Below are 13,016 nucleotides of genomic sequence, written 5' to 3'. Positions count from 1 at the left end.
GATCAGGCTGACCAGATACCAAGAAAACTAAATGTAAGGAAAACAGTGTTTGTGTGGGAGATGTTTGCAATGCTGGGAGGCAGTCTAAAATTTCTTGAAAATAAAAAAAAATGAAATAAATGCACATGTAACCAGATTTCTATTTAACAAATAAAGGCCAAATAACTGATTTCACAAAGTAAATTTTCCAAGTCTCTTGCTAGGTAAATGCAAGAAGGATAAAGGGTATAAAGTCCTGTATTGTCTTTTATTTCAGTGTTATTTTAGCAGCTGTTCTGTCAGCTGGGTTTCAGTGGGGATGCATCCATAGATCGTCAAACCATATCCAACAATTTAAGTAATTTCTTAGCCGGTTGTGACACACATACACTGTGTCACTTCATGCCCTATTTTCACTTGTGTGAAATTTAATATACGTAATAAAAACCCTTTCCTGACTTCTTCACACGCACTCAGTAAAAGTAATACTTTAGAAAAGTTCACATCCTGCAGAGTATCTATTTGCTGGCACATATAAACTACAGTTTATATGTTATTTAGTTTTGTTAAAAAAAAAAAAATACTAATTTATATATTACTTGTACACCTCAGAATTGGTTCAGTTTGCATATTTCTAGGCAGCCTCAGACCACAAAAGCACAACATTGTCATTAGTGCCACAACTGACTGAAGCGGACTAGTGATGGGATTTCCGGCTCTTTTTAGAGAACCGGCTCTTTCGGCTTGGCTCACTAAAAAGAGCCGGCTCTTTCAGCTCCGAACCGGCTCTTCAGGTTGTTTTGTTGCTTTAATTAATTTATTATTAACAATAATATAAAATTATACACAAAAGGAATTACTAATGTAATAAAAAAGTTGTTTTATTTATATATGTTTATATATACTTCTGAGTTTTTACGTACTTCTGAGTTTTTACGTGCTTTGGGGTTTGTACGTGTTTTGGAGTTTGTACGTCCTTTGTCTCTAGGGGCCACCGTAAATATACTTTTATTTATTCACTCCACATAAAATTTTTAAATAAATCATATAATACAAAAACTAACTATTCACAGTTCAACTTTTAACTATTTAAATTTTCAGCTTTTTCCTTTTAAATTTAAAGTTTAACAACACAAAACACTACAAACCACAACACAATTAAATATAAATTAAAATATGAAAACAAAAAGAACATGCACATTCTCTGTCATATGGACCTGCATGAATAAACTTTCGGAATCCTTTATCATCCGCAACTGAAAATAGTTGTGGATGATTACTATACCTTTCTAATGTGACGTTGATGTCCCTGGCTCTCTTTCTCTCTCTCTCCCTCGCGCTCTGTTCCTGTGCTACTGCGAGTGTAACTACTGCCCCTCCCCCCTCTTCCCAGCGCAAAGCACAAGGCTCGCGTGCGGAGTGAAGCGAAAAAAAGTGTGAGAGAGAGGGTGTGAGAAAGAAAAAAAAACAACCCACAGCTCGCGATAAGGAGCCGGCTCGCCTCGTTCACTTCGGCTCTAAGAGCCATTTCGTTCACTAAAGCTGACTACAGTCATGGTTGATGCTGGCATACATGTCTGTGTCATATGTTGCTGTGTGACAGGCAGACTGTGGATCCAAATGCAGGAGGCAGATAACAAACCTTGACTCAAAAAACAGCTTTATTGCTGTAACTCGTGCAAAATACAAAATAAGAAAAATTTAGACTAGGCAGGAACCAAGAACATATGGAACTGGCATTATGGAAACAATACAGACCACACAGGGCACGTAACCTCAGGGAGAATGCGACAAAGAACGACGGGAGACTCAGACAACAAATACACACCAGGTAATGAGGGGAGAGGAAACAGGTGGGAGACACAGTGGGAACAAATCTGGGATAACGAGATAAGGCAAGTAGGACAAAATACAGAACAGGAGCAGGAAATAAATAATACAGAAACACAGGCACAAACCTACAGAAGACAGAAAGACAAACAAACACGGAGATGTGACTGACTGAGGAGACAAAACTAACTACAAAAACAGGTATGACTGACATAGTAATGTAGGTCTTTATGGATTCATAACACATCCAGACACCTCTTTTGCCAACATCATTCCCATAATGTCTGCTACTGAATATGCCTGACATGAGCTGGGTTAATGAGGTCATCCGAAGCTGCCACAACCAATGACCATTGCACAGCTGCAGGCTTCAATCATCTAGAAATGGAGAGCATTTCCTCACCAACAGATCTTAATACTCACATCTATGTACAGACAGGAGGAAGGAGGCCTCATATGAGATGTCTCCTATCTTCTTCTTTGTTCTGCTCTCCTTTTAAGAATCGCCACAGCAGACCATCTGTCTCCATCTCACCATATCACATGATCTTCTGTCACATGGACGTTCTGCATATCCTGCCTCACTACATTCATGAGTCTTCTGCCCGGCAGCTCCTCCTTCAACATCCTTTGTCCAGTATATCCACTATACAGGACAACTTTGCCCAGCCTCCAAATTAGTCTCCACCTGACGTGTTTCTCTTATAAACTGATTTATAATCCTACACCTACTGGTCCAGTAGAGCTGAAGATGCTTTTAGTGTTGTATACACGTTATAGTCCTGGTGTATAAAGTCTATTTAAAACACAAACTTTCTTTTTGACTGGAATAATCACATAATCATTTCATTTGAAGTAGGAGACATTTTTTATGGGGAAAACCCCCCAAATATATATATGTATATAGATCATATTTTATCTTTCTTATTAGCAGAGCAGTACCAGGATTAGAGGTGCGACCCCAAGTGCTTTCTTTACAGTCTGCTATTATGCAAGGAGAAAATCCAGTGCTGTTAATAATCTCGGGGATTATGTGTTTCCTCCATTTACACTTCACATTGTTAGGAGAGCAGAGATCAGCTCTGAAGCGAGTCAGTTCTTCTGCCACAGAGCGGATCAGCTGCAGATCCACCGCGTCAATCGGCGGGACAACCACACTCAGATTTGTGTCTCCTCTGATTACAAAATGGGCGTCTTACAGTTATAAACAATGTGATGTATGAGATGTCACCTCAAGTTAAATCAGACGTATTCATACCAGTATGCGTGTGTCCCTACAGGGTAGGTCATAATGAGATCATTGGTGTGATGAGGGTCGGATGCAGTGCTGAGGGACTTGGCAGGGACCACTGGAACGAAATGCTGGCCTATCCGCGGAAGCCCATTGCACACTGGCACCCCCTGCTGGAGCCCAAGAAATCTGAGAAGGAGGTAAGTTTGAGGATGGATTATTCTGTACGTGTTTATGATTTTGGATGAGGAATCAGGGTGCTTAGCTGGTAATTCTCAGCCTACTTAAGGAACATTGCTATAGGGAAGAGGATTCAAACTGTGAAGGGCTCTGAAGGAGAGACTTGAAGAAAGATGCTGCTTGAGGTTTGAGTCACAGGTCCACGGAGCGCTTTGCAAATTAACTTTAAAGTTAGTTGTTTGTCTAATTTGGCTCATTCATCAATACACTTTGGAGCAGCCACTGGAAAACTGCTTATTGAGGTAATTAAGTGTACTCTTTATGAGAATATTGATATCTCTAAAAACCAAAGCAAAATCCATAAACATCAAAAAACATGATTGTTGTAAAACCTGGACTTCCTGGACCTGGAACTCTTCTTGACCAATCGATTAGTGCAATGATAGCTGTCGGCACATGCATTAGCATCGCACAAACAACAAATAATAATAGATAAATTGGCTTAGCACAATCAGCAAGAAAGACGTTGACAAATAGAAGTTAAGAAGCGACTAAAAAGCAGCACAGTTTTACTTTTTATGTGTACCTTACAAGTAGGAAGTCAAAACTTAGAATTATGCTACATGTGTACCAAAGATTATAATGACATAGAAAATATTTGCTTGGTTTCTTTAAAATATTCTATATTATTGTTACTTTTTTAAAGTTTCCTGTTTTTTTCAAATGGGGCCTATTATCCTAAAACTGTAGCTCCATATTTTCATTCTCAGACTGAAAGTAATCCCTATGTTTCTTATACCGGACTTTGGTGAAGCCTGTCAGTTGTTCCACTGTCTCTAATGAGCTTCTCTTTAAGCCAAGCTTCTTCCGATTGGCTGATCCTCAATAATAGAATTTTGAAATTGTACTTGGGTTGGTCTCCTATGATCAAACTGGCTCACATTAGTACATTACAGAAATCCCTTCCTCCTGACATCATACGGAGCCAAGTGTAGAAAAAAATGAAACTGAGCTTTTAGAACAGCTTACTTACATAAAGGCTTTATTCAAAAGTTAACCTTTGCCTTTCCCCTTTGTATATACACTTACCAGCCACTTCATTGGGTACACCTGCTCAACAGCTCATTAGCACAAATACCTAATCGCTCAATCACATCAGAACAACTTATTTAGACATATAGACATGGTCAAGAGGACCTGCTGAAGCTAAAAGTGAGCATCAAAATGGGGATAAAGGGTGATTTAAGTGACATTGAAAATGGTATGATGGTGCCAGACTGGTTGGTCTGAGCATTTCACAAACTGCTGATCTACTGGCATTTTTCCCTCACAACCATCTGTAGAGTTTATAGAGAATGCTCAGAAAAAGAGAAAACATCCAGTGAGCGGTAATTCTCTGGGCAGAAATGCCTTGTTTATGCCAGAGGTCAGAGCTGCCTGGCCAAACTGCTTTAAGCTGAGAGGAAGGCAACAGTAACTCAAATAACATTTCTACTAAAGCTTTCCCACCAGGCTTGTGCTGGTTCTTAATCTAGAGCAAACTCTGTATTTCATCCACTCCTGGCAGCTAAGAATAGGAAAGTGAGGCTGCAGTTTATGCAGGCTCACCAAAATTGGATAAGAAAATTCGGGAAAATGTTGCTTGCTCTCATGAGTCTCGATTTCTGTTGCAAAATTCAGATGGTAGGATCAGAATTTGATGTAAACAGCAACCTGCATTGTATCAACAGTTCAGGCTACTGCTGGTGGTGTAATAGAGTGGGGAGATGTTCTTGGCACATTTTGGGGCTCCAAGTAACAGATTATATTTTTTTAAACCTGACAGCTAACTTAAGTATTGCTGCTGACCATGTCTATGCCCCTATGACCACAGTTTACCCATCTTCTGATGGTTACTTACGTAGGATAACGCACCATGCTTAAATCATCTCAATTTGGTTTCTTGAGCGTAATGATGAGTCAAATGGCCTCCACAGTCATGGGAGATTCCCATGAAGAATGTGACACCAACAAAGTGTATTAAGCAACTGTGTCGTGCTATCATTTTAACATGGATCAAAATCTCTGAAGGTTTCCATGACCTATTTGTAGGTGATGGAAGGCAAAAGGATATCCAACCCAGTACTAGAAAGGTGTACCTAATCAATTGGCTGATGAGAATATAAGAAAAAGAACCAAGGAAACACATACCACGTCCACTTTCAATGCAAATGCAGCTACAAAGCAATTATCAATCAGAATACACATGAAGCAAATTTAAAAACCATGGTAACTTTAGGAAGTAGTGAGAGCATTGCTGAACCCATGGCAACAAATTCAGTCTTTAATTCTGCGTTATAGAAATTGCCGTTCCAAAACTTGATGGATATTTAAAGCAAATTTCATTATACACAAGCCAGCACTAAAGATAACAACTGTGGCTTTCTTTATTTCTATTATAATTGCAGCCAAATCATAAGGCTTTTTACAGCTAGATGTGACTCTATTACATTTTGCATCATTAAAGAAAGTTTTCTGGAAAATAGCTCCAAGAAAATGAAAATAAAAGAAAGTTCTGCGGAATAAGGTGTAGGTGATTAGGGAGCTTTCTTTGTTTTGAATTCAACATTTTAAGGCACAGAAGAAGAAACAATGATGAGATTTTGTATGTTTAGTGCTGAGGTTTCATGCTACTTTTTTGTCACTTACTGAATGTTCTGACACACTGATTTGACACCTTTGTTTGGCCGATATTGAAAGTGAGCAAAGCGACATATGTGCCATAAATCACTGCCTTGTGTCTGTGTGCCCTGTAGTGGAAGGCGAGGACAGCCAGCTTTGACAGCCAGGGCTCCTGCCCTTCACCCAGGCCCCCAGCCAGTCCCTGAGCAGAGCCACCTGTGACCCAGCAGCCCAGAAGGGGGTTTCCGTCCTCCTGCTAAACCACTTCCTGTCTGTCTGATTGAGGAGAAATACAACCCCAGCGTGTGTCCCTCTCCCACTTTCTCCCTCTGTTTCTCCCTTCCTCGAGTCTAGTCCCAGAGCACTCCCAAGAACTGATCTCGGACTACCGTCCATCAGTTAGTTGTGTAAAACCAACTCTGTTTTCGGGTAAAAATTTAGGGTCCTCAATTTCAAACGTGGGTGTTTTGATGGCCCGAAGTCATTTGGCGGACATGCAGTCTGCAGATACTGAGCCGTCTGAGCTGAGACGAGCTGATTCTGGTGTCCTCACAGGAGACTTTTTAAACACTGAAGATTCAACATTGCACTGCAGAGACGTTTGATGAAAAAAAAAGCTCAGTGGGATATCACTCCTTGAAAGCAGTGGAGGTTTCACAGAGGGAAGCTGAGGACATGGCCTCAGCAGAAAAGGAGAAGACCTTAAGAGATCTGAAGCTTTTTCAAAACTCTACAGCTGTATAAGAATAAATGATGCTGAGTGTAGCATTTTGGAAATATTAGATATAAAACCACTCCACCATTCGTTATTGTTTGTGATGCTCCAGCTGAGTTTGCTGTACTTCCAGTTTCATCACTAACAGAAGCAATTATCAGATCTCCATCTTACTGAAGAGAGGCTGAATCAGACTGAAACTAATATATTGTCAGCCTGACAAACTGCAGCTTTGGTGTGTTTTCAAAAGCAGACATTTCACATGACAAAGAAGAAAAGCTGCAAGATTATTGGGCTTCACAGCAGAGCAAATTGGCTGCATTGCAGATTTTTTTCGGGTCTTTGTCCATTTTCAGCGTAAGAGGTAGGAGGTTAAATTACCACACAAAGGCACAGCCAGATTTTAAAAGACAAAATATTATTTTGACACACAAACGTTTTCACAGAGGGAGCTGCAAAGGTTTCTGTAAACAGTGAAAATGCGAGCACACTTTACACACCCTTACCTCTTTCTCTGTTTGATGTTGCAATCTCACCCTCTTATCCAGGTGAAAACTCCCACCAACGCTCATGTTTTCTTTCAGAGAAAAACACCTTTCAGAAACACTTTTGTCACATATTGTGTTTTTTTATGTTATTTTTTTCATCTGATTTTGGTGGATGTGTATAGCTTTATGTACAGGCATCTGCTGGTTACCATATGTATGTTTTATCTAAACAGAAAAAAACAGAAGAGAAATATAATGATAAGGCTAGATTTAAAAAATGACTTTAATTTATGTAGCCTTGTTGGTGGTAAGGATTTAAAATATTAAATGAAAAAAACAACTTTCTTGATGTTTATGCTGTCTAATTATACTGCTGGATTCACTTACAGGGATAAATTAGGCTGGATCTGTAATATGTGGCATTTGGAGGATATTTGATGTGAGAAAATGTTTGATCTGTATCAGTATTATTAATTTGATTGGTCCCTGGTAATTATTGGCTCTCTTTACAGTAACTCAAGTTTTAGTTGGATAAAAGATGATGGATGCAGTCTGCGTATCTATGGAATATACACCTTTGATATGTTTGATACAACTGCCTTTTACTCCAGACATCATACCAAGTTACAGTTTTGAACGGATCGTTGCATTGCTTTATCGTACTGACTTTACAGACTAGCAGCTGCAATGCTGCACAAGTGACGATGATGCAATTTCAGTCAAGCTCCCTCATAACCCTTACATACAATGGATACTAAATTTGTGTAAGTTTAATTAAGCACTTACTTGAACAAGTTATGAACTCGGGTTTTTTTTATATCCAATTATGTTAAGCTCATAGACTGTATATAAAAGATGTCTGCAGCCAACGTGATATGACCCTTTGGTTAATAAAGTCCTGTTGTGAAGCTTTAAGCTGCCCATTTTTACCATTACCATGTTGGTGTTTTGGAGCCCTATGTGTTGAGAGAGGGGTGGATGATGCTGAGAAACCGAGGAACACTCCACTCTCATAGGGACTCATCGGTAGTGTTGGGTGTACCATGTTCCAAAGTAACACATTATATAATATTATTATATATTAGTATAGCATTTTTCAATATCACAGTAATTTAACATATCCGTGTACTACATTCAGTACTTACATTACAGTTACAATTTTGTCATTACTTACATTCCAAAGCGTCACTTTTTCTTTAGAATTAAAAAAACAAAAACAAATCAAACATGGCCTTTTAAATGTATATTTACACAACAATCAGATGATTTGGAATGATGATCTCAGAATGGTCTACACCATTTAAGGAGTGGAACTTTGGATATTCCTTTTATTTTTATTGCACGAAAGAACAAGAGCGCAATGGCAAAGTGCAAACTACATCTACAATAGAAACAGCCACATTGTACTGCTCACACAGCATTGGCTCTTTGCAGGCATCTGCACAGATAGCATGCTAATGCAAAAGCTAGCAAAGAAAGCACATTGTAGGTTCTGTGTTTGTAGGTGACACTAAAAGGCAGATCTGATATGTTTGTCCTCAGTGAGACAGGGATTTGTGTCAGTTTGTGCATTATAGCTTTGGGTTTATATAGTTAGCTGATTATTAAAGGAAAACACAAAATTAATTTAGCAAGTGTAACCAGTTAATTTCCCGAATGAGTAATTATGTAATGTACTACATTACTTATGAGGAAAGTAATGAGAAATGTGTGATGTATTACTTTGGAGTAATGACCCAAATACTGCTCATCAATCATAGCCTAGGCCAACATAAAGCACATTCTACTTTATTGTTTTAAATGCTAGTGGCAAATTTGACAAGAGGTTTACTGAGACTCATTGAGCAGAAGGGTTTTTCTTCCTGTAGACTTGCAACCTGATGAGTCAGCCTCTACTATTTATTGGAAGAAAACTTGCTTAAGGCACTTTCCATATTGGCTTCACTTTTCAAACAAGGAGGCTATGTTCATCTTTTATTTACAGTCTATTGTTTAATCCCCCAAACGTTAACTGATTTCTGTGACTTTTTTAGTTTTCTCACAAGTACTTAAACAATGTCAGGAGACCAAATCAGGAAATTACCTAAGCTGTCCTTTCTCATATGGATCACACAATATGACATAATCTGAAGTTCTGTCACTCCCAGAAATGATACCTTTTGGTTTTAACAAAGACTAGACAGATCATGCAGGAGACATTACAACCATTCAGAAGCCGTGAAACTTCTGGACTGTTAGCTGCATCACTCCCAAATTAGCACAATCAATTATCATACAGACTTTGTACTGAGGAGCTGACAGGTTAAAGATCATCTAATGCAACAAATATTTGAGCTTTTACAGATTCTCCATCATATAATAGTTAGAAAAAGTCGGCACCCAGAACTTTCAGTGCATTTGTAAAAACACCTAAGATTAATAGTATGCTGCAGCAGGCAGGTTTTTATTTATTTATTTATGTATTTTTTATTCAGGGCAGATAGCAAAATGAAGCACAAATTGCAGTATCACATAAAATGAATACAAGCCATTTCATAGTTCCTAGCTGGTTGCCGGCATGGCCTTGATTGCTCTCTTATGATCAAGTTTGACACTTATTAAGATGAAAAGCAGTTTTTTAACTGAAAATATTTCGTCATGGACCTTTACGCCGAGGCCACTGAGATTCCAAGGTCAAGGTCCCCGAAATTCAACTTTATACAAGATGTTTTGTACATGCACGTATGATATCAATTTGAAGCTCCTAGGTCATGTGATTCTTGAGTTACCGCATAAACACCCATATGGAAAAGATATATATAAATCTTATAAAGTTTGTATCTGTCTTGTGTGAAACTTGTATGTAAAGCATATAAGAGTGAAAACAGATATAAGATCCCTTGAAAAATTATATAATGAAACTTGTATGTTTTGGATACTTACGAAAACAATGTATGAAAGTAATGAGAAAGTGGCCACTTTCATGAGTAATCACATATAAGTTTTTACTATTTCTTTTCCATATGGGCAGACTTAGATGTCCACACCACCTGCCCACCAGGTGTGGTGACGACAAAACTCCATCAGCCTTTTACAGCAGAGAAGGATGGGTCGGGCGTGTCCTTCCTGGCCCACCATGTCCCAGAATTCATAGTGTGGCCCAGCCAATTCCAGTTTTCAACAATGGCGGTCGCTACTAAGTTTTAATATTACTCTTATTAATCTTTCTTTTAAGAAACTTTTAAGATATTTTCAGGCGAGAATGTGGGCGTGTAAACTCTGCTTGGTTTATCAAGATATCACACATCTGCAAAAGTGCGCCGACATTTTCGGAGGCGTCTGTTACCCACCAGCTCGATAGCTAGCTAGCTAGATAACAGCAAACTCCCTGCACATCATTTTCAAACCCCCCGCGGTCTTTCGCTACTCAGGTTAAACATTATATATGTGTCGCTTAGATAACTTTAAAATGTTATTGTTTGGCTTTTTTTACTGTTTTATTTGTTCGTGAGTAAATCAGTTTGGCTGAGATTAAAGTTATAGTTTTCACACAGCTGAATAAACGTCAAACGGAAAACTGATTAAACAGACGTGTGAATGATCGAGAATTTACGTCAGTGTCCTGTTATATTTTAGATAGAAAGGAGCAGATGGCCAAGTTTATTAAACTCCACCGAGACAGCTGGTGACGCAAAACTGAAGGCTGGACTGTTCAATTTCACAGCCGCTCACTTCCGGTCTACCCGGCCTAAGGAGGACCCGGTCCACGTAGACCGTCAGGAGGATGCAGCCTATGAATTTGGACCCCCCCCCACAATGTACTTTTTTTTTTTTAATAGGCCAATCTCTCCTTCAAGGTTACTTTGTGGTGAACCTCCCGACTGCTCTCATTGAGGATGTATTTTTAGTCTACCACTTGTGCATCTGCTTTTTAACGTGGACCTCAATCACACAGAAACTCCTTTATCATACTAACCTGACTTTCATGTTATTTTATCTCTGGTTATGAGCGCTAGCTATCCAGCAAAAAGTCCAGTGAAAAATAGTCACCTATTTTACTGTTTTTTTCTGGCAACTATATTCTTATTTTTTATTACTACAAGTTACCCTTGTTAATAAAGATATTCTGTGGTTTTCTGCCTACCTGCTGCATGCTCATACACAACTCTTTGTAAACAAAACAAAATTTAACTAAAGCTATGCTAATATTGTATAATTAGGGATTTTTTGTTTTAGCTTTGTAACCAGAATAAACATTTATTTCATAATTTTCTGGAGTTAAAATCAGGACATTTAGCCCAGACATGATAATATGCAGAGTAAATGTTAAGCAGCGAGGCTGACAGACAACATTTAAAGATTATATTTGGTAGGGCTTGTACAGATAAAAAAATTTTCTGACATGAGGACCATTTATTAAATAGTAATTTTGTGTTATAACATCAGCCTACAGCAAATTTAATCTAATATTTAACAATGTTCTTGGCAATGGCACTCAACCGTCTAGACATCTCTGGCAAAGGAATACTTAAACTGCAGGCTGCTGTACAATGAACATGCTGTTTATCACAGAGTCTGTGAAAATGTCATTGAAAAGTTGGGTCCAGATATCAAGACATGAGCAGATGGATTCAGCAGACCGAGTAGGGCCTGTTTTAGTAATTTCCTTCATGGGAAGTTTACCCAGAGAGAGCAGTTTAATACTGCTGTATTTCCGTAAGAGGCTGGGATGACAAAGCGGGGGCAGCTGATGGGTGGACAGGTCAGTATCTATAGAGCAGTGGCATTTCTCTAATTGGCACTTGTTACCATGAGAGTGAGTCAGTGCATTATTGTTTGTGCTTGGTGTAATCCATCATAGCATCAACACCCCTTTCACAGATGTTTGAAATTTGCTCTCATCCACGCAGTTTTCAATGGTGAAATTCCTCTGTAGACTAACACCAATATTCATCGATTTCTAATATCTTATTTAAATGTAAAATCTGAAACATGTGTTGAAATATTATAATGTAGTTTCTGTTCTTTTATAAAACGTACTTTATGATGGTCTAACAATGTGGTGTGTTTTCATAGTAGATAAAATCTGTTAAATCAATTGCCTCAGTTTATGGACTGTTTAAAGACCTTCCTTCTTTGCCTAATATTGTAATGTTTCTTGATATGATCTCATATCCCTTCCAACTGTTATGATAGCACTGAATTTCCAATTTTTTATCGGGCATTTTGTATATGTAATAATAGAAATGTTTGAGAAAATGTTAGTTCAGACAAATGTCTATTATGGGTTCCTTTTAGAATTTAGATCATTATGGAGATTCAAACGCTGAGTGAACCATTGTGTAAAAAACTGAAATGGCATAGAGTATTTCCACCGCCTTCTTTGTGTCTTAACAAGTCTGAAAATCCACATCAGAAAATTGCTTGTTGTTTTTTTCTCCCATGGGGCGTGATGTGTTATCAGTTCTGTGACATGATTTTCTTTTCTTTGATTAAAAGACTTCTGCAAAATAGGCTCTGTGCTGAGAATTTTCTGGCAAACACACCATATAATGACAACACAGCCAGCGGCTTAACAAGCAGGACTGAGCACGGAGGAAATGGGATTCCGACTGACTCTAATGGTCGAATTAAATGAGGGGTGGACACACACACACAGCACACAGCAGTTAGGACTTGACAGGCTCTAATAAACTGAATGGCATTTTCATAGTTTTGTTTGTTTTGTGTCATTTTTTATTTAAGATACTAGCTAAGCTCTGTATATATTGTATTTCCTTTATGTGGATTTGGAAGACTGTTATCCATGTTGCATTGCAGGAATAATGAGCCTTCAGTTATTGATTCTACTGGATTCGTGTTCGTGAGAGTGTAAAAACTGAGTTATAAGGGGTCAATATGATCAGCTTTTCACCAAGTAGTGGGAAGGTGACCTCAAGAAAAGGCCTCCAAT

At 38.4% G+C, this 13,016-nt stretch overlaps 1 protein-coding gene across 1 annotated transcript in view; it reads left to right on the top strand.

The window, feature by feature from the left end:
* syt6a (synaptotagmin VIa) overlaps positions 1-12,507 on the top strand; it is a 50,830-nt gene extending 38,323 nt beyond the window's left edge. The window contains exons 6-7 of the mRNA XM_085394344.1: positions 3,090-3,240; positions 6,016-12,507. Of these exons, the coding sequence (XP_085250470.1) occupies positions 3,090-3,240; positions 6,016-6,087 (223 nt within the window). The 3' untranslated portion in view covers positions 6,088-12,507. The remainder of the gene's footprint in view (positions 1-3,089; positions 3,241-6,015) is intronic.
* Positions 12,508-13,016: the final 509 nt, after the last annotated feature.

Source organism: Rhamphochromis longiceps, linkage group LG20 (genome assembly GCF_057381845.1).
Source record: "Rhamphochromis longiceps isolate RC_006_pf linkage group LG20, R_longiceps_female_GT1.1, whole genome shotgun sequence".
NCBI classification, from domain to species: domain Eukaryota; kingdom Metazoa; phylum Chordata; class Actinopteri; order Cichliformes; family Cichlidae; genus Rhamphochromis; species Rhamphochromis longiceps.
This window is presented reverse-complemented; position numbering and strand designations above follow the sequence as displayed.